General features: G+C 41.6%; 1 protein-coding gene across 2 annotated transcripts in view; it reads left to right on the top strand.

Annotated features, from left to right (window-relative positions):
- Positions 1-23,375, top strand: part of eprs1 (glutamyl-prolyl-tRNA synthetase 1) — a 31,327-nt gene that overhangs the window by 4,993 nt on the left and 2,959 nt on the right. The window contains exons 8-32 of one of the 2 annotated variants that reach the window (XM_034105371.2): positions 22-214; positions 320-491; positions 934-1,167; positions 1,518-1,602; positions 1,888-1,947; positions 7,116-7,226; positions 9,737-9,873; positions 9,961-10,168; positions 10,259-10,371; positions 10,456-10,573; positions 11,004-11,180; positions 11,271-11,441; positions 12,094-12,306; positions 13,081-13,320; positions 16,175-16,414; positions 16,539-16,769; positions 16,851-17,131; positions 19,057-19,108; positions 19,222-19,431; positions 19,949-20,021; positions 20,137-20,216; positions 20,360-20,461; positions 20,884-21,039; positions 21,238-21,435; positions 23,095-23,268. In XM_034105371.2, the coding sequence (XP_033961262.1) occupies positions 22-214; positions 320-491; positions 934-1,167; positions 1,518-1,602; positions 1,888-1,947; positions 7,116-7,226; positions 9,737-9,873; positions 9,961-10,168; positions 10,259-10,371; positions 10,456-10,573; positions 11,004-11,180; positions 11,271-11,441; positions 12,094-12,306; positions 13,081-13,320; positions 16,175-16,414; positions 16,539-16,769; positions 16,851-17,131; positions 19,057-19,108; positions 19,222-19,431; positions 19,949-20,021; positions 20,137-20,216; positions 20,360-20,461; positions 20,884-21,039; positions 21,238-21,435; positions 23,095-23,268 (4,029 nt within the window). The remainder of the gene's footprint in view (positions 1-21; positions 215-319; positions 492-933; positions 1,168-1,517; positions 1,603-1,887; positions 1,948-7,115; positions 7,227-9,736; positions 9,874-9,960; positions 10,169-10,258; positions 10,372-10,455; positions 10,574-11,003; positions 11,181-11,270; positions 11,442-12,093; positions 12,307-13,080; positions 13,321-16,174; positions 16,415-16,538; positions 16,770-16,850; positions 17,132-19,056; positions 19,109-19,221; positions 19,432-19,948; positions 20,022-20,136; positions 20,217-20,359; positions 20,462-20,883; positions 21,040-21,237; positions 21,436-23,094; positions 23,269-23,375) is intronic. The other variant, XM_034105380.2, reaches the window with a different exon arrangement.

Below are 23,375 nucleotides of genomic sequence, written 5' to 3'. Positions count from 1 at the left end.
CACGTCTTTGTTGCTCCTCAGGTGATCCTGGAAGACGTTTCCATGCTCCAGATCCATCCAGACCAGTTCACCTACACCAGCGACCATTTTGAGACCATAATGCGTTTTGCTGATCAGCTGCTCACTGAGGGAAGGGCCTACATCGACAACACGCCTCCTGAGCAGATGAAGCTTGAGAGGGAGCAGCGCGCCGAATCCAAAAACAGAAATAACAGTACGTCTCAGGATGCCATGGTCAACGGTCACAGTGAATTGTGAAACTCAAGTGTACATTTGTGAACTTTCTGAAGCTATAGTTGAACTCTTTTCTCCTCTGCAGCGGTGGAGCAGAACATGAAGATGTGGGCGGAGATGAAAGCCGGGACAGAGAGCGGTCAGACCTGCTGCATGAGGGCCAAGATGGACATGAACTCCAATAACGGCTGCATGAGAGACCCCACCCTGTACCGCTGCAAGAACACTCCTCACCCTCGCACCGGAAGCACCCACAAGTAGCTGACTTAAAGATAGAATATGTGACATTTCCACTTAGAATGTCAAAAAATCTAGACGTACGATTTATATTTTTGGGAGTGGGGAATCTACGTAATTCCTAATGAATCCAATAATCTTCTTTGCACATGCATCATCATATTAGTTGTTTACCAGAAGCTGTCATAAATGGACTTTTGATACATTTCGAAGCCATTGTTTACAATATACTTTCTAGATATTTTAAATTGAATATTTTAACCGGATGAGGAACCTCCGGACCTTAAGTTATCTGAGAAACAAACATTTTTGGCAGCCGAACGGCATCAGAAAAACACAGATCTTTAACATTAAACTGCTTTGAGAGTTAAATAAGTCTAGGGAGGGGAAACAGTAAAAATAAATCAGGATATTTGCATCATATAATGAAGTATTCATCGTCGAAACCTTCCTTGCTTCCAGAGTCTACCCAACGTACGACTTTGCCTGTCCCATCGTGGACAGCTTGGAGGGTGTTACCCACGCTCTGAGGACCACCGAGTACCACGATCGTGACGAGCAGTTCTACTGGTTCATCGACGCTCTGCACCTCAGGAAGCCCTACATCTGGGAGTACGCCCGCCTCAACCTCAACAACACGGTGCTCTCCAAGAGGAAGCTCACCTGGTTTGTGGAGCAGGGATACGTCGACGGATGGTACGTTGATTTTCTTCCTGACTGATGCTTAGGAATGTGTAATGCATGAGGTGTCTATTTCTTGTAATCTTTTGCACAATATAATTTTTTTATTATATATTTATTATCTTCTTATTGCACATTTTAGTTTAACCTCTATGTAAATATATTTCTCTTTATTTGATTTGATATTTTTCCTCTTTAAATATTCTGAAATTGAGCAACCGGCATTAGGATAAAAAAATGTTCTCTCATAATCAGGAGGTCTTGTTGGTCCTCCAGTGTTCCTCCTCATCCTCCCTTTAACTTTATATATTTTTTCTCACGCAACCTTTACGTTCTCTTTTGACTTTTCTCATATCGCCCTCCAGGGATGACCCCCGCTTCCCCACTGTTAGAGGAGTCCTGAGGAGAGGGATGACCGTCGAGGGTCTGAAACAGTTCATTGCAGCACAGGTACATCACAGTCATGTTTAGAGCTGGACAGGGGAACAGCCTGGCTTCCTCTCTAAAATGCTCAACTCTTCTCTTTACCTGAGGCAACTGTAACAGTTTTGGACTCAGCATTTGGCACCTTTTGAAATGTAGAATTTGTGGGTTTAACATTTTTATTTCATGATGGCACACAATCTGCACAATTTCCTATTTGCAAATGTAATGAATTAAAGATTCCACTTTGTGTACAATACAATATATTTTATTCTAATAATGTGTTTTGTTTTTCCCCCTGCGTCTTTCCAGGGTGGATCACGGTCAGTGGTGAACATGGAGTGGGACAAGATCTGGGCCTTCAATAAGAAGGTACATTTTCTACTTTGGATGTATGTTAGGGAAAGATGGAATTTAGTTATGATGAGGTCCACTGCTGGCATGGCTTCTTTCTGCTTTGCTGTTCTCATTCTGTTCTCTTTTATTTGCTACCTGGTTTCCTGCCTCATTATACCCCACCATCACCCACCATATCAAACCCCAATAGCACTGACAACCTAAAAAACCAGCTGCTTTTTTTCCATGTCCCACATTTGATTGTCTTCATGTTTAGCTGTCCTCATCTACATCTTTCTGGACATGATTTTTGCTTCCTCTGTGTGGTCTTCCTCGCTGGCACCTGCTGCTTCATCCCAGGGTCAAGTAGAATTTGTGAAACTATTGCTTAAAAAACTATATAAACAAAAAGAGCATTATGCTAGGGAACACACAAATAAGATTTGAAGTGTGAAGGTTATGCATCACTTCTGATTGGTAGAGTTGAATACAGACTCTTTGGACGCATCAGGGACAAAGTACTTTTGATTAAAACAGCTTCCTAAAGTCCTGACGTCGTTGGGGTCAGTTTGAGATTTAGGGACCAACTTTTGCTTTATGCATGTTCAACTAACACACTCTCTTCTGTCAAGGCTCCAAAGTTCCTTCAGGTCAACTTGGCCGTATTTGAATTTGACGTTACAGCAGCTCATGTTTGAATGCGGTTACAAACATACTTTACAGTAGTTTGTTTGGGATAGTCTAATATTTAGCTTAAGCCTCAGAGTTCAGTGAACTCTGATGTGTGTATTGGGCACAGACATTCAGATATATAAAAGAATAGCACCAACTTTTGCACCTGTGTGGCAATAGACAACTTTACCCATTCTCTCTCTTCTCATCAACAAGCTTTAAGCAAATGAATGGAAAATGATGTTGGCATAATGCGTTTGAACGTATGTTGTCCTCTGGCAATTTCTGGAGCCAGTGCTAGCTACGCGCATCAGAAAATGTTAGCAACACTGTCACAGCTTTTTATTTTTTACACTTCAGTTATTCCACCCTTAGCTTTTATACTACTGGGGATAGTTACCGCAAATAAATGACATTGACACTCTTTGGTAATTTGGGATAACTCATGGAATTATCTAGAGAACTGGATACAAGTTCGGAGGCTGGGCACCGTTCATTCCTATTTCCTAAGTTGCTCAGTGTCGCCTGAAGCCAAAATGGAGCGACTGTAGATTCAGAAAGTACCCAGATCATCCGGGGCCTTTTGCCGAAAGAGCATGCGCACTTGAGTTTTCTGGGAATTTTTTGTTGGAAATACACTGATTTACAGACGTTTCTTTCCCAAGGTAAGTCAATAGGAAAAGGTATTTTTGAGCCAAGATTACGTCGCGAGTAGAACTGGAGTGTAGTATGTCCGTTACTGCCGAAAAAATTTGCTTCAACGACCAGCACACTTCCTGGAGGCTTGGGATAATTACAAATAGCTACCATGTAAAACAAAATTGCTTTTTCCTGTTTTGGTTGCGCAATTATTGAAGCACTTTCTGCTTGCTTTAAATAATGCCAGATTGTACCCGGTGGTAGACAGAATTGCATCGTTAAAAGCGAGGCTTTTTAAAATAAACATTATTTTTTAATAATAAATGGTGGAGTCAACTCTGACTTCGTAATGATAAGTTAAAGCGAAAAACTTGTCTATTTCGACTTTAAAGGAACGTTTGCTTACTGCTACCCCACAACATTGCTAGTAATTAGCCACAAGTGTATTTAGTTAATTTTGTGCCAGAAATATTTTGCAAAACAGAAGCTGAAGCATCAATGGAGCTATACTGATATTGATTGAATATTTAATGGTTTGTTTACAGACTCTCTGCTCAAGCTAAATCAGGTTTGAAGTAATCTTCATCATCACACTTCCCCTGAGTTGATGAATATAAATTCAGATAATTGGTTTCCATACAGGGAGTGACTTAAATCAATTTCAATGTTAAATAACCAACGTCTTCTGCTGGGACCAATGTTCGGCTCTTGCGAAATCTTAATATTTTGATGCCATTTCATTTTGGTGTGCAACAGAAAAAGTGTGTATTTTAAGATCTTTATCCCTATAATACAGTTTTTATTTATTTATCTAATTTATATTTAATTTATCAATTTCCTGTATTCCTTAGCCTGCTGGATATTGTTGTTTCATAACAGACTAGCATCCCAGATGGAGTGTAGCAATATGTGCTTTAAATACAAGAGTGAAGGGTGGAGGTGGAAATGTAACAGACAAACAAAAACAGGAAGGTGTAACAAAGCTGTGAGGAGAAATAATGTAAAACGTTCCATTCTATGTATATGTGTCTCTACCTCTCTCCTCTCTACCTCCTCCTTGTTCCCTCCTTGTATCCGACATTAAACAGCATCTCACTCTTCTGTTTCCAAGCTGCCAATTAGCTGTCTGAAGGTACTCCTCCTCCTCCTGCTCATTTTCACCCACTCCCTTCCTGCTTCCATCTTGAGCTTGTTTATCTGAAAGCTTCACTGTTTTACCAGCCAATCAACAGTTAAAAAGTGAAAGGCAGTATTCTTGTGTAGCAGGAAGTCCGAGATATTAGCTTAGCATGTTTGAGCAGGGGAGAAACTACAAAGTCGGTTGAACTGATTGATGAACTAGTTATCCTTAGGTTGGATTCTCTACATCTCTGAATTGATGGATGCTAACTTGTACACATTGTTGTTGTTTTCCATTCTCCATCCTCACTGATAAAAACTGATGGTCTTGAAGTCTTGAACTGTAAGTAGTGATGTGTACTTGCTTCGGTTTTCAAGACATTATTGCCCAAAAATATCAAGCTTCTGGAGGGCAAATGGAGGTGCCAATTGACTATACTGGATTCCAAACCAGTTGTGGGAATAATTTGGGCTTCTACAGTTAGACTGCATTGTCTAAACCAGCCTGACCAAAGCATCCTGTCCACTGAAAGTGCAAACAATTTATTTAAAGAGGCCCTATTATTCTTGTATTCCTGTAGTGTGTTTTATATAGGTTTTTGTGCATGTGTAAATGGTCTGCAAAGGCTAAAACCCCTGAGATTCTAATCCTTTAGAGCAGGGGTGCCCAACCTTTTTTGAATCGAGAGCTACTTTTAAAGATGCCAGTCTGCCGAGATCTACCAGTCCAAATAGAGAGGCATAGCCATTACTGACAGCCTACTACCAGGTAACTACACACTACTACTTGTATAAAACTGACCTCTGTACGATTAATACTTCATAAAATACTGCAGATCCTTTATCTTACCTCTTTCTAATCTACACACATACAAGTATTTAACTGAAGTTACACAACAGTGTTGTTGATACAGAGTTGGAGTTTATCCACACGTCACATACTACAGTGGGTAATGTTTTCAAGAAACATTGAACAGTGCTGCCACATAGTGTTGCTACAAAAGTATAAATTAGGCTTACTAATAAGACAACTCAGATCTGAAGCTACACAGGACTCTGCTGCTAAAGTGCAATAAAAAAGACAAAATTAATTAAAGAATCAAACTATTTTTTTGTTGCATTTTTGTTGCAAAAATAAATGCCTTTTGAAATAGGATGCAAGCGACACTAGTTTCTTAACCTGAATTGATAATGGACTATAATCAATTTAAACAGAACAGATCTTAATGTTTGCATTCTTATACCATTTTGTACAATAATTATAATGAATAAGTTCAAACAAACTAAAACTTACAGCTGATTAATAACAGTATCTAACTTGAGTTTTTATTATATCAAAAACCTGTTGAAATGCTACTGTTATTTTTACTGTCCCCCAAAAGTGCGTCGCAGCCTCCAGGAATGCTTCTTTCAAAACTTCGCCATCTTTGAAAGACTTCATGTGTTTCGCAAGAACGTGACTGACACGATAAGATGCTCTGGTAGCAGCCTTGCTCTTGTTGTTGGGCCCGGTGAAAATGGACTGCTGTGCATTCAGCTGTCCTTTCAGGCCCCTCCCCTTTTGGAGCGTAGGGCAGAATTAGGAGGGAATTCCGTCTCGTAGCGTTTGTGCACTGTTTTGAAATGCCGCTCCTAAATTACCCTTCTTCGATAAAGCCATGCTCGCATTGCAGATGAGAGACAGATGGATTTTGAATTGGAATAGATACAAAAATAATGATCCTCCCACTCGGAGTGAAAATTATATTTTTGGGCTTTTTTGCTTCTGCCATAATTGTGGTCTTGTGGTCCTGTCACTCCTGTTGTCACGGACAGCTAACTAGTGCCCACTGCCCACCAGCCACGCCCCGACACATGTTGTCACGCCAATCACAAAGCTTTGATGTGTTCAAGTGCATTATTCTGGCACAGGAAGATTATGTTATACCGTAGGACATTAACGATAAAACTGAATATTGTTCTATTTTTAGACACATCTTGCGATCGACTGGGAATCTCCCCCACCCAGGGCACCCCTGCTTTAGTCCATTGCCTTTTTTTAGAGAGAATTTTACATTTATTTTATGTAGGATTTAAAAAGTGTTTTGCCCCTTATTTACTAAATCACAACAAATATATTAACAACATTGGAATTACCATTATGAAAAACAAATGTTTTGGGTTAAAGAGTGGCTGAGTAAACTGAGCTAATTAACTGGTTCCATAACCAAAAATATAAAAATTATAAATAGGGATTATTTACTTGTATAATATCGCCACAGCTGCCTGCATACTGAAAATCTGTCATCTTTTATGTCCATTGTATTGAATGGCATTCACCTTGGTTGTGCTCTTCTGGTATATTCTAAAGCGTATTGCGGTTGCTGGGATGGTGTTGATCTGCTTTTGCTGGATTGTCTATTATAAATCATGCGGCGTCCTTTGGCTGGTAAAATAGTGTGAGTGGATGAAGACTGAATCAGCAGCTGAATAAAAACTTGTTTTGCTTTTCTACCCTCGCCTGCATACGACCATGAATCACTCATGAAAGCTGCTTTTCTTTTTACTTTCTTCTTTTGCGTCTTACTTTCTATATTTATTTCTTACTGAGCTGGGGTTTTTTGTATCTATTTTTGTTTAGTTTTCAAAGAGTTTTCTTTGAATTAAGTTGCATCACGTTCTGCTTTGTCTTTTCATTACTCAGCATTTTGTATGTAGAGATTATTACAAAGCTTAAGTCTGCTGTTTCTTATACTCACCTGTTTGTGTGTATGTGTTGTCTTTGTGTGTGTTAGATAATCGACCCAGTGGCTCCGAGGTTCACAGCTCTGTCCAGCTCCTATGTAGTTCCTGTCACCGTCTCAGAGGCTAAGGAGGAGATGAAGGAGATGGCCAAGCACCCCAAGGTTAGAGCGCTGTCATGCACACACACATCATTCCACTGCATAAAGGTGGTGATTTACTTGATACAAATAATTATAGACCAATCTCTATAATCTGCTCTATTTCCAAAGTTTTGGAGAAAATAATTTATAATCAACTGTCACATTATCTAATTACTTATAATATTTTATCTCCGGTTCAATCTGGTTTCAGGCCTAATCACTCCACAACAACTGCCCTACTTAAATTTACGAATGACTTGTACTCTGCTGCAGAAGATGGTGAACTCACAGGTGCCATTTTTATTGACTTGACAAAAGCCTTTGATTTCGTTGATCGATATCTGCTCTTGGATAAACTTCACGGCATTGGCCTTTCTAATAATACAGTGTTATGGTTTAACTCGTACCTTCACAGTAGAAAGCAATGTGTGGTTGTTAATGGAAAACAGTCTGACCTGTTGATCCAACAAAAGGGTGTACCCCAAGGATCAACTCTGGGCCCACTTCTGTTCTCTATTTACATAAATGATTTATCTTCTTGTCTCATTAATTGTTGTACTCACCTTTATGCTGATGACACTGTTATATATACATCCAAATCAGATTTGTCACAAATTCAGATCTCTCTTCAATCGGATTTTAATATCTTACAGGACTGGCTATCACACAATAAACTACTGCTTAACAAAACAAAATCTTATACCATGGTCTTTGGTACCAGGCAGAAGCTCAAATCAAAACCTAATGTAGTAATAACATGTAAGGATGGCACTTCTCTGCATAAAGTTGATAGCTTTAAATATCTTGGTGTATGGCTAGACTCTGAACTTTCATTTAAACTACATATAAAGCATGTAATACAAAAAGTCAATTACGGAATCGGTGTTTTACACCGCTCTCGCAATTGTTTTACGCTCAGTGTCCGAAAGAGAATTGCTTCTCAACTTATTCTTCCGATTATGGACTATTGTGATGTTGTCTACCAAAATGCACATAAATCAGATCTTGCTCCACTCAACATAGCCTACAATAGACTATGCAGATTTGTTCTTGGTTGTCCTTTTCGTACACATCACTGCACAATGTATAACCAACTTAAATGGCCTTCTTTAAATGTAAGAAGACACATGCATTGGCTTCAGCTGATATTTAAATGCATTTATCTTAACTATCCCCCTTATTTAAAACAGTATTTTGTACCTTACTCACCAAATCATCAAGTTAGACATTCTGTTCAGATTTATTTCTCTGTCCCCTCTGCAAAAAAATTGATTGGCAGAAGAGCGTTCATGTTCAAAGCCCCAACAGACTGGAATACTTTACCTGCTGCCATTAGATCTTTTGCATCATTGGGTAATGGTATGTTTAAACATGCATTATCATCTCACTTTCAACTGGTCTACTCTGTACTTGTTATTAATGAAACTGATATTGATGAAACTGATTTGCTCGACTGTCTCAAATTGTAATGATTGTATGCATTGCTTGAATTTTACTTAACAGACTGTATGTGGTTTGTCTTGTGTGTCATGTTTTGCATTTTGTCTTTTTGTTTATGTCTGTAAGTTGTTGCTGTTGTCGGGACCCCCTTGACACACACACACACACACACACACACACACACACACACACACACACACACACACACACACACACACACACACACACACACACACACACACACACACACACACACACACACACACACACACACACACACACACACACACACACACACACACACACACACACACACACACACACACACACACACACACACACACACACACACACACACACACACACACACACACACACACACAGAGACACACACACACAGAGACACACACACACACACACACACACACACACACACACACACACACACACAGACAGACACAGTGATCACCAAATGTGTTATGGTTGTTTGTGCCTGGAAAAGATCTGATTGATAAAAAAAATTCTATTTGATACAATGACAAAAAAGGGCAATTGTAAAAATAAAATAATGAATAACTTCTTTTAGAGAAAAATCCTCAAAATATTACCTCCCCATTAGACTTGAGAGTACATTTATAAATTTACCAGGAAAAATATTGAAAAAAGAATACCTTTTTTGTCAGGATATAAGCCAAATACAGAATGGAAATAATGCATATAAACACATGCCCTGTGTCACTAATGAATTTAAAAGAAAATAACACTATTGTGAGAGAAGGGACCTTACTCTTAATATTTTTGTTTGGGGGGGGGTTTGAAAGAAAAATGAAGTAAATAATTCCTGACAATGACACATTTAGGTTGAGTACATCTGTGAATTCATTCAGACTCAAGGTCAGTTGTCATTGAATTGACTAATATGCAATGCCTTTATGTTTATATTATAAGTTTCTGATTAAGATTTTTCTCAGAAATATACGTGTACATTTTTTTTTACGGACTTAAGGAGTTAGAGGTTATCTCACTTACTTGAGTACCAACATTTTCTTTGTACACATACAAGTGCTGAAGTAATTTCTGTGTCCATCCAGAATGCAGAGGTTGGCATGAAGGAGGTTTGGTACGGACCTCGCGTTCTGGTTGAAGGAGCCGATGCAGAGACCTTCTCAGAGGGAGAGATGGTCACCTTCATCAACTGGGGCAACCTCATCATCACCAAGATTAACAAGTACGAAGAGAACTGTTCAATATCGTTGTTGAGAATCACGTGGTGGTGCATTTAAAGTAACAATATGCACCTGTTCTACTTTCTCAGGGGGGCCGATGGCAAGGTCGTGTCCATGGATGCTCGCCTGAACCTGGACAACAAGGACTTCAAGAAGACGACAAAGATCACGTGGCTGGCTGAAACCAACAGCGCCCCCCTGCTGCCTGCCATCTGCATATACTACCAGCCCCTAATCTCCAAAGCCGTCATCACCAAAGAAGACGACTTCAAGGACTACATCAATAAAAACAGCAAGGTTTGTTTCTGCAACGCAAATCTCATGGCATGCGTTGCAACAATATTTTTCCAATGTTTTCGTTTAATGTCTTATAATCATTTTTCTCAGTCGGAGGAGCAGATGCTTGGAGATCCTTGCCTGAAGTCGTGTAAGAAAGGTGACATCATCCAGCTCCAGAGGCGGGGCTTCTACATCTGCGACCAGCCCTACGAGCCCGTAAGGTGAGGAACAGGATTTATTACTCAGTTTGAACCACCCCACAGTTCATGGAGATCACTGAGTTTAACTGAGGTTGCCTTCCACAGTCCTAACAGCTGTAAGGAGAGCCCCTGTGTGCTGTTCTACATTCCTGACGGACACACCAAGGATATGCCCACTGCTGGATCTAAGGACAAGAGTAAGAGCCAGGCCCCCAGCAACACAGTGAGTGCTTGGGAAGACAACCCACATTTGAATGTTTTTTAATGGATCTAGGAAACACCTGTATCCCTAATTATATCTATAAATCACAGTTGTTATCAGTGAAAAGTTCCTTTTTAAATCATCAAATGGTAGCTACAGACCTTCACTTCAAGTCAGCTTGTTATTTAGATACGAGTGCACTCTGGTCTTTAGTTTCTGAATGTAAAATGAGTCATCTATACTGATCAAGTCTCTATTTTGGACATCAAACAGCAGTAGCAGACAGTGATTGCAAGCTATTATTGCAAATATTTAGCAAATCATTAAGAATAGATGGTCTGTGAGGTCAGATTTAAAAAAACACAAACCGCAGTCTTCGATCACAACAGGGAAGGTGTTTCAAAGTTTTAGGATCCCTCTCCTTATCTGCCTGCCTTACCTCTTATTTTAGCCTGCCTCTACCACCACCAAGGCTGCCTCTGCCCCCGCCCCAGCACCTGCCTCATCTTCAGCCGGTGACATATTCTCAAGTATTTTAGCACAAGGTGAAGCTGTACGTCAGCTTAAGTTTGCCAAAGCTCCTAAAGAGGAAGTGGACAAGGCGGTTCAGCAGCTGCTTTCCGTAAAGGTATGTCAGCTGTAATACAAATAAATTAAACCTGATGGAGAGTGTTATCTATATGGTGTGGAAACTCATTGTAACCGTCTCTCTGTACAGGCACAGTTTAAGCAGCAGACAGGAACAGACTACAAGCCAGGCATGGCTCCTCCCACATCTGCTGCAGCTCCGCCTACCACTGCAACAAACTCCGCCTCCTCCTGTCCACTAACCCGCGTCAACCAGCAGGGGGAGCTGGTCAGGAAACTGAAGGCAGAGAAGGCATCTAAGGTACGATGCTTATATTGTCCCCATCCGACTGTGCTGTCGCTGTTCATGTCCTCATCTGTGAATCAGCACTCTCGTCAAGTGTTCTTTCCGTCTTCCTGAGTAATTTGTTTAAAGCTTTCTCATGTCCTCATTTGTTGAAAAGCATGGTCTTGCGTCCAAATTGCGTTGTTGCTCGCTACTTGTGTCCCAAATGATTTGTCCAGTCATTGTTCGTGTCCCGTCCATTGCCTGTGTCCCGTCCATTGCCCGTGTCCCATCCATTGTTCGTGTCCCGTCCATTGCCCGTGTCCCATCCATTGTTCGTGTCCCGTCCATTGCCCGTGTCCCGTCCATTGCCCGTGTCCCATCCATTGTTCGTGTCCCGTCCATTGCCCGTGTCCCGTCCATTGCCCGTGTCCCGTCCATTGCCCGTGTCCCATCCATTGTTCGTGTCCCGTCCATTGCCCGTGTCCCGTCCATTGCCCGTGTCCCATCCATTGATCGTGTCCCGTCCATTGCCCGTGTCCCGTCCATTGCCCGTGTCCCATCCATTGCCCGTGTCCCATCCATTGCCCGTGTCCCATCCATTGGTCATGTCTGCACATTGTCTGCATGCCAGTAAAGTTTATCCATCACTACCTGCAACAATGAGCTGGTTTCTTGATGATATCAGGACCAGATTGATGCTGCAGTGAAGCAGCTCCTCGCTCTCAAGGCAGAGTTTAAACAGCTGACCGGTCAGGATTACAAACCTGGGATGGCCCCTCCCTCCCCTGCTCCTTCTCCTGTGACCACCCCCTCCTCTTCCTCTTCCTCGGGCGTGTATGAGCGCATTTCTCAACAGGGGGAAGTTGTGAGGAAACTGAAGTCTGAAAAAGCCCCCAAGGTATTCTAAAACATTGCACATGGTATTCATGTAGTGAAAAAATCCGAAAACACAGTCGAAAGAACATTTGAAAGTATCTGTGTGATGCGGCAAGTAGCTATTTATTGTCACTTAATTCAATACTCGTACAAATAAAACATCGAATACATATGTCTAACACATTGATACCAGACTATTCAATTTCTGGAGTGAATATTCGAGCGTATGATCTTACTAAGAGTAATGAGGTCCTTCATAGTTTTCTGCACAGATGAACAGTTTTGGGTTATTTCACATAAGTGATAACAGTATTTTCATTTTCTGTGCTTTCTCACTGGTTTAAAGTGGTTGGTTAAAGACAGGTGATGTTACATGCATCTATATAGAAATCGGCATTTAGCTGAATGGTCAATACCCATCACATTTCTGACCTTGACATTAGGCAGATTCGATTTGTGAACTTTCATTAAAAAAAAAATGTTGACCAGTTGCAGTGACAAAAGCTGTGGCTGTTTGCTGTGTTTAAGTTGTAATATGTTGTATTTCATTATTATATTATAGGATGAATTAAAAAGACATAGTTGAATAAGTAAGAGATCCAAACAATTGTTAGAACAAGGGTCAAGAGTGCATAAATACATTTATGGGAAAAAAGTGGCTTTACAGTTTCATGCTGAAAACATAATTTTGACCCAGTGCTTATGTTAGTTGTGCTGAACAAGTGTTAACCCATCAGAGGCTCCTAGTTATGAAAACATGAACTGATTCACAGCATCCTTGTCCGTGTGTCCCCAGGATCAGGTGGATGCAGCAGTCAAACAGCTGCTGGTCCTGAAGGCCGAATACAAAGAGGCCACAGGCCAGGACTACAAGCCTGGAGCAGCCCCTTCCCAGAAAGCCTCCGCCCCCGCCCCAGCTCAAAAAGCCCCCGCACCAGTCCAGAGCAGCTCTGCTCCTGCTGCCTCCGGCCCCTATGAGAGGGTCTCTGAGCAGGGAGAAGTGGTCAGGAAACTGAAGGTTGAAAAGGCCTCAAAGGTGAGACAGTGACTAATGTATCACAAATACTAAATATACTACTGCTACCAGTGTTTATATTGTTGAATAGTCCTAAATTGATATTTTGTTGCTGGCTATCGATCAGGATTGTTCTAATAGTAATGATGTCCTCCATAGTTTTCAGTTGAACTGTTATTTCACTTGAGAGATAACAGTATTTTCTCTCCGTGCTTTTCTCACTGGTAAAAGTGGGTTGAACTTAAAAGGTGATGTTACGTTTATGCATACATAAGCATTAAGCTGATTGGTCAAGCTCACAAATTACACCAGACTGACATTAAGCAGGTTTGATTTGAGAGTTTCTTTAAAAGGTTGTCTTTCTCTACTTTGATTATTGCCTAATAAGTTTCGGCAGACTACTGAACTGCAGGTAAGAATGACTGGTCTAATTGACCTGCCATACTCTTCTGTGCTACAATCAGACATTTATGATGTTTCCCAGATCAAAATAACGTTTGACTCTCTGATTCCACCACCCACTGTGACTAATGCTGGGGTTATTTGCGGTTTCTGAGTTGCAATAGGTTGAATTTAGATGATATTAAAAGAAAATGCAAAAGGGAATACCAAAGATGGTCAGAACAGGGGTTAAGAGTGTGAATACAAAAAGTAAATGTACAAAAAACATTATTAGGTCTTAACCCTTTAGTCTGAAAATAGATCTGATACAGCTATAACGATCAACTATCAAAAATAGCTGTTAAATAAACGCACAAGGGGTTCTTGATATGAAATAATAGATTAAAGGCAAACAGAACTGATAAACGGACAATCTACTCTTTCCACAAAATAGTCCGCACGGAAGTGTATTTACTACAGTCTATATCAGGGGTGGGGAACCTTTTTCCTCTCAAGGGCCATTTCAATTTTTTCAACATCCTCCGAGGGCCGGATGTACAAATTATTGACCTCTGCTTAAAAAAACAAAAATCACAGCCCATTCATTTGGCCTTTCTTTCATGCTGTGCAAAGAAAAAGAACCTCTTAGTCCAGATATCTTGCCATGACTCGCGCATGCACGTGCACGGTTGTGGCATGACCACCAAAACAGAAAGATATGGACACAAGATAGATGTGTGCAAATGTATTTAGTTTCCTATCCATGTGAACATGATTTAAGTGTGTGGGGGGGGGGGGGGACCTAACCTCCTCTAGGGGGTTGCTCTCCCGGGAATTTTTTTTCATAAATGTTGAAGTTAAAAGCATCAATCTGGTGCACTTTGAGAGCAACATGAAGAGATCTATGGATACGTCTCTCAACACCCATATGAAACACAAATGTAAGCAGATTTCTTTTTCTTTATGGATATTTTACAAATCACTCTCCTTTCAAACTGTATTCTTGTTTATTAATAACAACTTGTTTTACTGTCATAGTATTTTAAACCTGTTTACTTTATTCTCTTATTTTTGTATAACTATAATGATCATATAAAGATGTGCCTTTACCTCACTGGTTGTAGAAAAAGCTTCTTATATTCGTTAGCATAGCTAGCTAACCAGATGCTAATAACAACAAAGTTATTGACTGTATGATCAGTATGACAGATGAACAGACCACTGGGCTTTCAACTAAAGACACAGACACGCAGAAACTGCGCCATGTGTACGGCTCCTTATGGGTACTGCAATTTCTGAAGTGCTGGAGTGGCGTTCTGGTGCTCTCCATCAGAACTGCACCCCTGTCAGACAAGACATATACCACGTGATGACACGTTAGGCTCGTGTTGTGTTCAAGGACCCTGACCTTGGCCAGGATAAACAGGCACTCGCTTGTTTAATTTTTTTGCGGTCTAGATTTCTTTAACTTTTTTCTTTTTTGCGTGTGTTTATAAATTACCTCGAGGGCCGTACAAAATGGTCTCGCGGGCCGTATACGGTCGGGGGCCTGAGGTTCCCCACCCCTGGTCTATATGCACACATTCACAAAATAAACAAAGACAGGTTTTATACGTTATTCAATTATATTGACAGTTTTCCAGCCAAGCAAAACGCAAACAAAACTCAACAAAAAGTCAGCTCGGCGATAAACTGAAATTGTCTTTACTGCCTAATCCAGGCCACTATAGTTTATTGACAAAAAAAAGCTGTTGCTCCCTGCACCCGTCGGCAGCAAAAAACAGAAATGTTTGTAGGCCTATTTAGGCTATAATCCACAGAAAAGGAAAACACGATGATCGGCGTGGCACAAAGGAGCGATCTCACCCTGTGTTGGAGAGAATCTCTCTCTCTATCTGTGCGCGTCCTCTCCACGGAGACGTGCTTCTTGGTCGGATCGATGCAATATCCACATTCAGTTACTTCCCCGTTGCATTTTAACATATAATATATATATATATATATATATATATATATATTACACATGCTGAGGAAACTTAAATATACCTCTGAATACCCGCATTCGCCACACACACACACTTCCTCCTCCCGTGAGAACCAACCCCTGGCATCCCGGTGACGCGCCCACTAAAAAGCCTCTGGGCACGCCACGACAGGTGAACATGCAGATGAGGCTTAATGACCCACACCCTCAAACCGTACATAACAACTGCAGTTGCGAGGATATTATACATGTATCATAGTTTATTTAATTTCATGATAATCAACATGCCTTAAACCTTTCCCCTGCCACTACAGTTTAGAAAAAACATCTTAAATCAATGTGTGGCCGTCACACAGCTATAAGACGTTATGCTTAAATAATTGATTATATTAATAAGTACATGTAATTTTGGCCCAGTGCTTATGTTAGTAGTGTTCTTACAACCCATCAGAGGCTCCTAGTTATGAAAACATGAACTGATTCACAGCATCCTTGTCCGTGTGTCCCCAGGATCAGGTGGATGCAGCAGTCAAACAGCTGCTGGTCCTGAAGGCCGAATACAAAGAGGCCACAGGCCAGGACTACAAGCCTGGAGCAGCCCCTTCCCAGAAAGCCTCCGCCCCCGCCCCAGCTCAAAAAGCCCCCGCACCAGTCCAGAGCAGCTCTGCTCCTGCTGCCTCCGGCCCCTATGAGAGGGTCTCTGAGCAGGGAGAAGTGGTCAGGAAACTGAAGGTTGAAAAGGCCTCAAAGGTGAGACCATAACTGCCATAATAATCCACCAGCAGTGTACCAGAGTTTTTTTTAAATTGTGGAATTGACCTTGACTGTCTGCGGTGATGACTAAATATTTTCCTTGTTGCTGGCTGTTGATCAGGATCAGGTCGATGCAGCGGTGAAGCAGCTGCTGCTTCTAAAGGCGGAGTATAAGCAGCAGACCGGACAGGATTACAAACTGGGAGCACAAGCCCCTGATAGCAAAGCCCAGACCCCGCCCAGCGCTCCCTCCACCCAGACCGGCTCCCCACCACAGGCCCAGGAACTGTTCTCACAGGTGTCACAACAGGGAGAGCTAGTGAGGAAGCTGAAGACCGAGAAGGCCCCCAAGGTAAGGCTACAGTTACAGATTAGGGTTAAATACAACTAGGACTGGAGATGGATGAAAATGATGACTTTCCCTCTGTTTCAGGACCAGGTGGATGCAGCCGTGAAGGCTCTGCTTGACGTGAAGAGCCAGTACAAGACGCTCACAGGACAGGATTACAAACCAGTGGCTGCTGCCGGAGCCACTGGAGGAGAGGACAAGAACCGCAAGGAGAGGGAGAACAAGTCTGAGAAACAGGGAGGAGGAGGAGGAGGAGGAGGAGGAGGAGGGAAGAAGGGTAAAGGAGACAAAGGTGGCCAAGGAAAGGAGGCAGCAGCAGGAGGAGCAGGAGGAGGAGAGGGTCAAGGACCTAAGAAACAAACACGGTGAGAGACTGTGAACTGACATAAGAGGAGAGAGAGGTTAGGAAATAATTAAACAAGCTTTCCCTTCCTCTGGTAGCTTCTGTAATTTCAAGTTGTCTGATTTATGATAATTGTACAACAATCACTGTAAACATAATTTGAAGGATACTGAGGAACAAATTGTTATTTTACTTTTTGCATCTGAAGTCAACTTTCCTACTTTGTACCGTTTCTTTCAGTGTCTCTCTGTAAATGCAGATGTATTCCCAAATTCCAATTTATTGTCGCTAACCATAGTTAGACAATTTCTTCCTCATCCCACACGTGGAGCAATGCTCTGTACACTGAAGTTAGATGTATGGCGAGATCATATTCTGTTGCTGTTGGTTGGCTGAAAAGTATTTGGCTGGAGGAGGAGCCAATTAAAATGTTATACTTGAATGTCTTCTCAGAATTCTGTTTTGGGCATGTGATAGCTGGTTGAATGAGATTCTTCCTTGGAGGGATACATTGTTGTTTATAGAGGTGTTTACTACTACAACACACTTAACATTAGGATTATGGGATAAACCGGCACAGCATGTATTATTATGTGTGTCAATGTTTTATCTATCACTAAGTATAAATCTTTTTAAAATATATAAGTATTTATATTTAAACACAAATTGAACTGTTTACTCATTAGATAAAACAGATGTTAACACATTTGTGGTTGAAAACGGGTAATAAATTGCAATATATGCTCTCGCAAAGCTCAGAAAATCGCAACATTTTAAAAATGGAAATCATTTACCCACATACCGTGTAGTAACTATCTGTTAATGGGTATATTTGTACACCTTACAATGCCATGAGTTGTTGGTCTTAGTCTTTAAACAAATACTAGAGCGGTGACACATTGTCGGGACATACTTGGATTTTTTTTACTCGGACACTGAAGATGGAAGCACAACCCTCTGCTACTGTAGCTTTTTGTATTCAGATTTGGTGAGTTCTAAATGGTCGGTGTGTTTTCATCTGCTTGATCAGTGCTCGTTAGCTTTTAGAAGGAAATTGGATCTCTCTAATGATAGTGCTGCACTGCTAATATGTATAAATATCTATATATTGCATGGTTTTCTATCCATAGTAAGTACAGAACGCATCAGCACCCTTAAACCCTGCTGACGATGAAAAGATTTTGATATTAGATGCAAAAAGTATAATAAAAAGTTCTGTTCCTCAGATAAAGATTTATAATCATGATCACAAGATGACCCAAATATCTCCTTTTTGTCCGTTAGCAGACGGTTTGCTGGATTTATAGCTACGGATCTGAGCTTTGAGTTGCACAGTTGGCTGGGAATGTGTGTGTTTCTGTGTGTGTTTTTTATTTTTAATGTATTATTTTATTATGATTTTAAACAAGGAAGAGTTCATGTCCTAAAATCATAGACATCCCCCACCCCCCTCGTTGAAACACCTCCATTGAACTCCTTTGTTTACTTGATAACATCACAATGTAACATGATTCTATTGGCTAAGCACAAACACAATGTACTGATAGACTAAGGGGCGGGACATCTCAAGCCGGCCAGCTAACCAATCAGAGCAGACTGGGCTATTGATTCAATTGTGCAGCATGCATTGATGTGTGTTTTGTGAGAATTGTGTTGATGCACTGAGTGGTATATTTGTATCTGCACCCAGACTCACTAATCACTCCTGATATTTCTGTTTGTGTTGTTGTAATTTCCCAGAATGCTCTACCACTGTATTTAGAAACCACTACCTTACATTTGACACATAGTTCTTTCATAATTAAACTGTGAAGAAATAGTCAAATAGACAGGCTTTGGCTCAAAAATGCCTTTTTACCACACAAACCCTTTAAGTAATGTGTTATTGTGGTGTTTTGGACCTCTTGCCCTCTTGGTTTGCTAACTTGGCTCTCTGTTTCCTAACAGGTTGGGCTTGGAGGCCAAGAAAGAGGAGAACCTTTCTGACTGGTACTCTCAGGTGAGTGACTCCAATCTAAAATGTTTCTACTTCCAGTAAAGCCATTCAAAACAATAAATTGCTCTTATTTTTTCAAATGCCTTTTTTGTTCTAACACTGCCCTTCCCCTGCAGGTCATCACTAAGGCAGAGATGATTGAGTACTACGATGTGAGCGGCTGCTATGTGCTGCGGCCCTGGTCTTATTCCATCTGGCAGACCATCCAAGCCTTCTTTGACGCGGAGATCAAGAAAATGGGTGTGGAGAACTGCTACTTCCCCATGTTTGTGTCTCAGGCCGCTCTGGAGAAGGAAAAATCCCACATTGAAGACTTCGCTCCAGAGGTAAAAGGAACTCCCAGGGAAGAAAATCAACACCATAGAGGGAGAAGGGATGGAAATAACAATACGAGGAATTTACGGACTCAAGAAGATAATGCATATAGCTGAATAATGGATGAATAAGTGGTAGCCTGTTGCAGCAGCAAAGTCATATCCAAACGCATATCCTCCCTCATTGAAGTCAAAGCCCATAATAATTGACAGCAAAGAGAGACTCAAATGAACTTGTACATTTTAAGTGTAAAGTGTAATTCACCCAAAAGATGATTTAGGAATATTTAATCTTAAGCATTTGACGAATGTTCAAACAATAATAATCTTATGAAAGTCAAATGGCTCAAACATTATGTTTTTTTTGTTATATATTTTGTATTTTATAGATGTATGTATATTTACTTTTTATTTTATGGAATCTTTATTTCTTGCAATTCCGTTTTAACAATAAAAATATCCTAATTTGGGATCAATAGAGTAAATCTAATCTAATTATTTATCAGTGATTATTTTGTATCTTTGTCAGGTTGCCTGGGTTACACGGTCAGGAAACACTGAGCTGGCAGAGCCCATTGCGGTCAGACCCACCAGTGAGACAGGTCTGTAACACAGCCTTTTAAGACTGTACAATATGAAATATCTTTAATTGAGTTTTGAACACAATGATAGTCCTGGTTTTGCTAACTGGTATGAACCTGTGCTTCTTTGCCTCAGCGATGTACCCCGCCTTCGCCAAATGGGTCCAGTCCCACAGAGACCTGCCCATCAAACTCAACCAGTGGTGTAACGTTGTGGTGAGTATCCTCCTCCTGTCACGTGTGCACCATTCGTATCTGCAGTTTCTATTCCATACCTCTTTGTTTACCTCTGTATTTTGGTACACAGAAGAAGCATTTTTCTCTTTTCTCACCTGTTGCTTCCTTATTTTCTTCTCCAGAGGTGGGAGTTCAAACACCCCCAGCCTTTCCTGAGGACAAGAGAGTTCCTATGGCAGGAGGGACACACAGCTTACGCCACCAAAGAGGAGGCAGCTGAGGAGGTAAGCGCCTGCTAACCATGCATTACTTTTAAAGAGGACATATATTATGCAAATGTTCAGGTTCATATTAGTATTTTGTGCCTCGAGTCTACTGACATGTCTCCATGCTTTAACGTTCAAAAAGGTCTGTATTTTTCTGCCTGTGCTGCAGCACCTCTTTTCACCCTCTGTCTGAAACCATGGAAGAGAAACTCCCTCTGGAGGGAACTTTAGAGTTTAGCCTTTGCAGACCATTTACATCCACACACACGACAGGGAAGGAAAAATAGCAAAATAGGGTCCCTTTGACAACAAATAAATAAAAATGTATGTTTCCATGATGAGATGCCTATTACAGTACCAGTAGTTTACAGTACCAACATGAGTGTAAAAGGACTACAAAACGAATAGTGCTTGTGTGCTTTACATTTTTGTATTTGTAGGTGCTCCAAATCCTGGATCTGTACGCCAGGGTGTATGAAGAGCTGATGGCCATCCCCGTGGTGAAGGGCAGGAAGACGGAGAAGGAGAAGTTTGCAGGAGGAGATTACACCACCACTGTGGAGGCCTTCATCTCTGCCAGCGGCCGCGCCATTCAGGTACAGCTGTGCACTGGATCACTTCTTTTAATCCTGTTTTACACCAAGGCCATCACAATATAAAAGTTATTTTTCTATAATGACAAGCAAAGAAACCAAGCATGATTCACACAGTCATTGATGGTTAGAGTTGGTTTTAGAACATTGCACTGTAAAAAAGAACATGAAGTAATTGTTGCTCTGTCATTGCCTCCTCAGGGTGCTACATCTCACCATCTTGGTCAGAACTTTGCCAAGATGTTCGAGATCACGTTTGAGGATCCCAAGAGGCCAGGTGAGAAACAGCTGGTTTACCAGAACTCCTGGGGAATCACGACCAGGACTATCGGTGTCCTCACCATGGTGCACGGAGACAACATGGGACTCGTTCTGCCCCCCAAAGTGGCCTGCTTCCAGGTAGACACACATTCTCACACAGACACTTATTATAATGTGTTTTTGATATATACGTATTTTATTTAAAGGCTATACTCACACTTTTCTAGCCTCGTTTATACCTGCAAGGTATACTTTTTTATTATTTTGATTGAGTTAGTTTTCCATCTGTAATCATGTCAGACATTCATCTTTGGAGAGGAAAGGGAGAGAGTGAGTTATATTCCTTTAGAGTTACGGCCCGTCCACACTACAGCTTCGACAGCTTGAAAAACGGTTTCCAACGCGTCTGCCCATTCACTTTGAATGGGGTGACGTCACGTTGCCTCGCTTTTCGCCGAACTGAATTGTGGGTAGCATAGCGGTCCGTCTCCGGCGTAGCCAGCGCCAGCCAATCAAATCCCGTTGAAAATCTGACAGCTCAAGCCCTAGCCAATCAAACCGCGTCTAAGCTGGGAGAGATATCCCGCCGTTCATTTCTATATTTCAAAAAAAGTCGGAGGAGAAACTAACTATCGCCGTAGCCAATCACCCGGTTTTGTATGACCAGACCCTCTTCACCTACCGGGATACAAACCGGAGGAACCAGGCATGGAGGGTGGTGGCAGAGACAGTGGGTGAAACTGGTAGGTTTTCGCCTGTTTGGGGAGTTTATATATATATATTGCTTGTATAAAATCCTCGGGGTTTTTTGCTTTGTATGTCGGGGGCGGGAGATTCATGTGATTGGTTGTTGGTCGCGTTGCTCGAATAAAATCCCCAAGCTTCAGACACGCCCAGCTCCAAGATTTTTTTGAAGCTGTAGTGTGGACGGGTCGTCACTCTTTTAGTGTCAATCATCCAAAGCATCAAAGACTGTTGCATACAGTAGATAAACTTGTTGGAAAATGCGTTGACTGACAATTTTGTAAAGGCATACCCCTGAAGCAACCTGCTTTTTAACTAATTCTTAGATTTTCACAAAGGAATATATGAAGAACAATCCCCTTGCTAGAGTAAACACCCAATCTATGATACAAAAAAACTGGTACATACAAGCAAAACAAGTATAATGGCACATTTCCACTGCAGCGGGGTAGCCCCGTTTAAGCGTCCCTAAGCGTCCTCGCTCAGGCCTCGGGCTGCCTCGCTGGCCGTCCGAGGCCGTGGCGCATTTCCATTACAGTTTAGGACCTGGGGTAGCAACGCAGTGTAGGCGGGGCGATCGGCTTTTTGGCGGGCTTTTTGGGCGGAGTGACGCGGGGTAAAACTGCAGTGGCGTCATCTTCAATGCGACACAACTCACAAAACACACACAACAATGGAGGATGTGGAAGCGATCGTTTACTTGTTTCTTGGTGTATATATATATATATATATATATATATATATATGTGTGTGTGTGTGTGTATGCGATGCTAGGGATGATCTCGCGCACGATCTTGTGACGATTCTCTCTGACCAATCAGCAGTCGAGTGTTGACGTCACTAGTTCAGCCCTGGCCTGATAGAACCACGATTTTATGGGGCCGGAAAAAGAGGGGAAAAGTACCCGCTAGCCGGTGCTACGCTATATGGAAAGGCCACCAAAAACTGGCCTGGCCGCTTGAGGACCATTAAGGACGCTTAAACGGGGCTACCCGCTGCAGTGGAAATGCGCCATAAAGCTCTGTATTTGTAACTTTTTCTTCTCTGATCCAGATTGTCATCATCCCATGTGGGCTCACTGTCTCGCTGCCGGAGCAGGACAAGGAGGCTGTGTTGGCCCAGTGCTCGAAGTACCTGAGCAGGCTGCTGGCTGCAGGCGTCAGGGTGAAGAGCGACTTCCGGGACAACTACTCCCCAGGGTGGAAGTTCAACCACTGGGAGCTCAAGGTTAGAAATAATGACATCAGAAAAGTGTTAGTCTTCGTGAAGGAAATCTTTACCTAAAGGCCCACGACCCCCACACACATATAACAACAAAGAATATAACACCCCTG

This window comes from Pseudochaenichthys georgianus, chromosome 3, assembly GCF_902827115.2.
Source record: "Pseudochaenichthys georgianus chromosome 3, fPseGeo1.2, whole genome shotgun sequence".
In the NCBI taxonomy this organism is placed as follows: domain Eukaryota; kingdom Metazoa; phylum Chordata; class Actinopteri; order Perciformes; family Channichthyidae; genus Pseudochaenichthys; species Pseudochaenichthys georgianus.
This window is presented reverse-complemented; position numbering and strand designations above follow the sequence as displayed.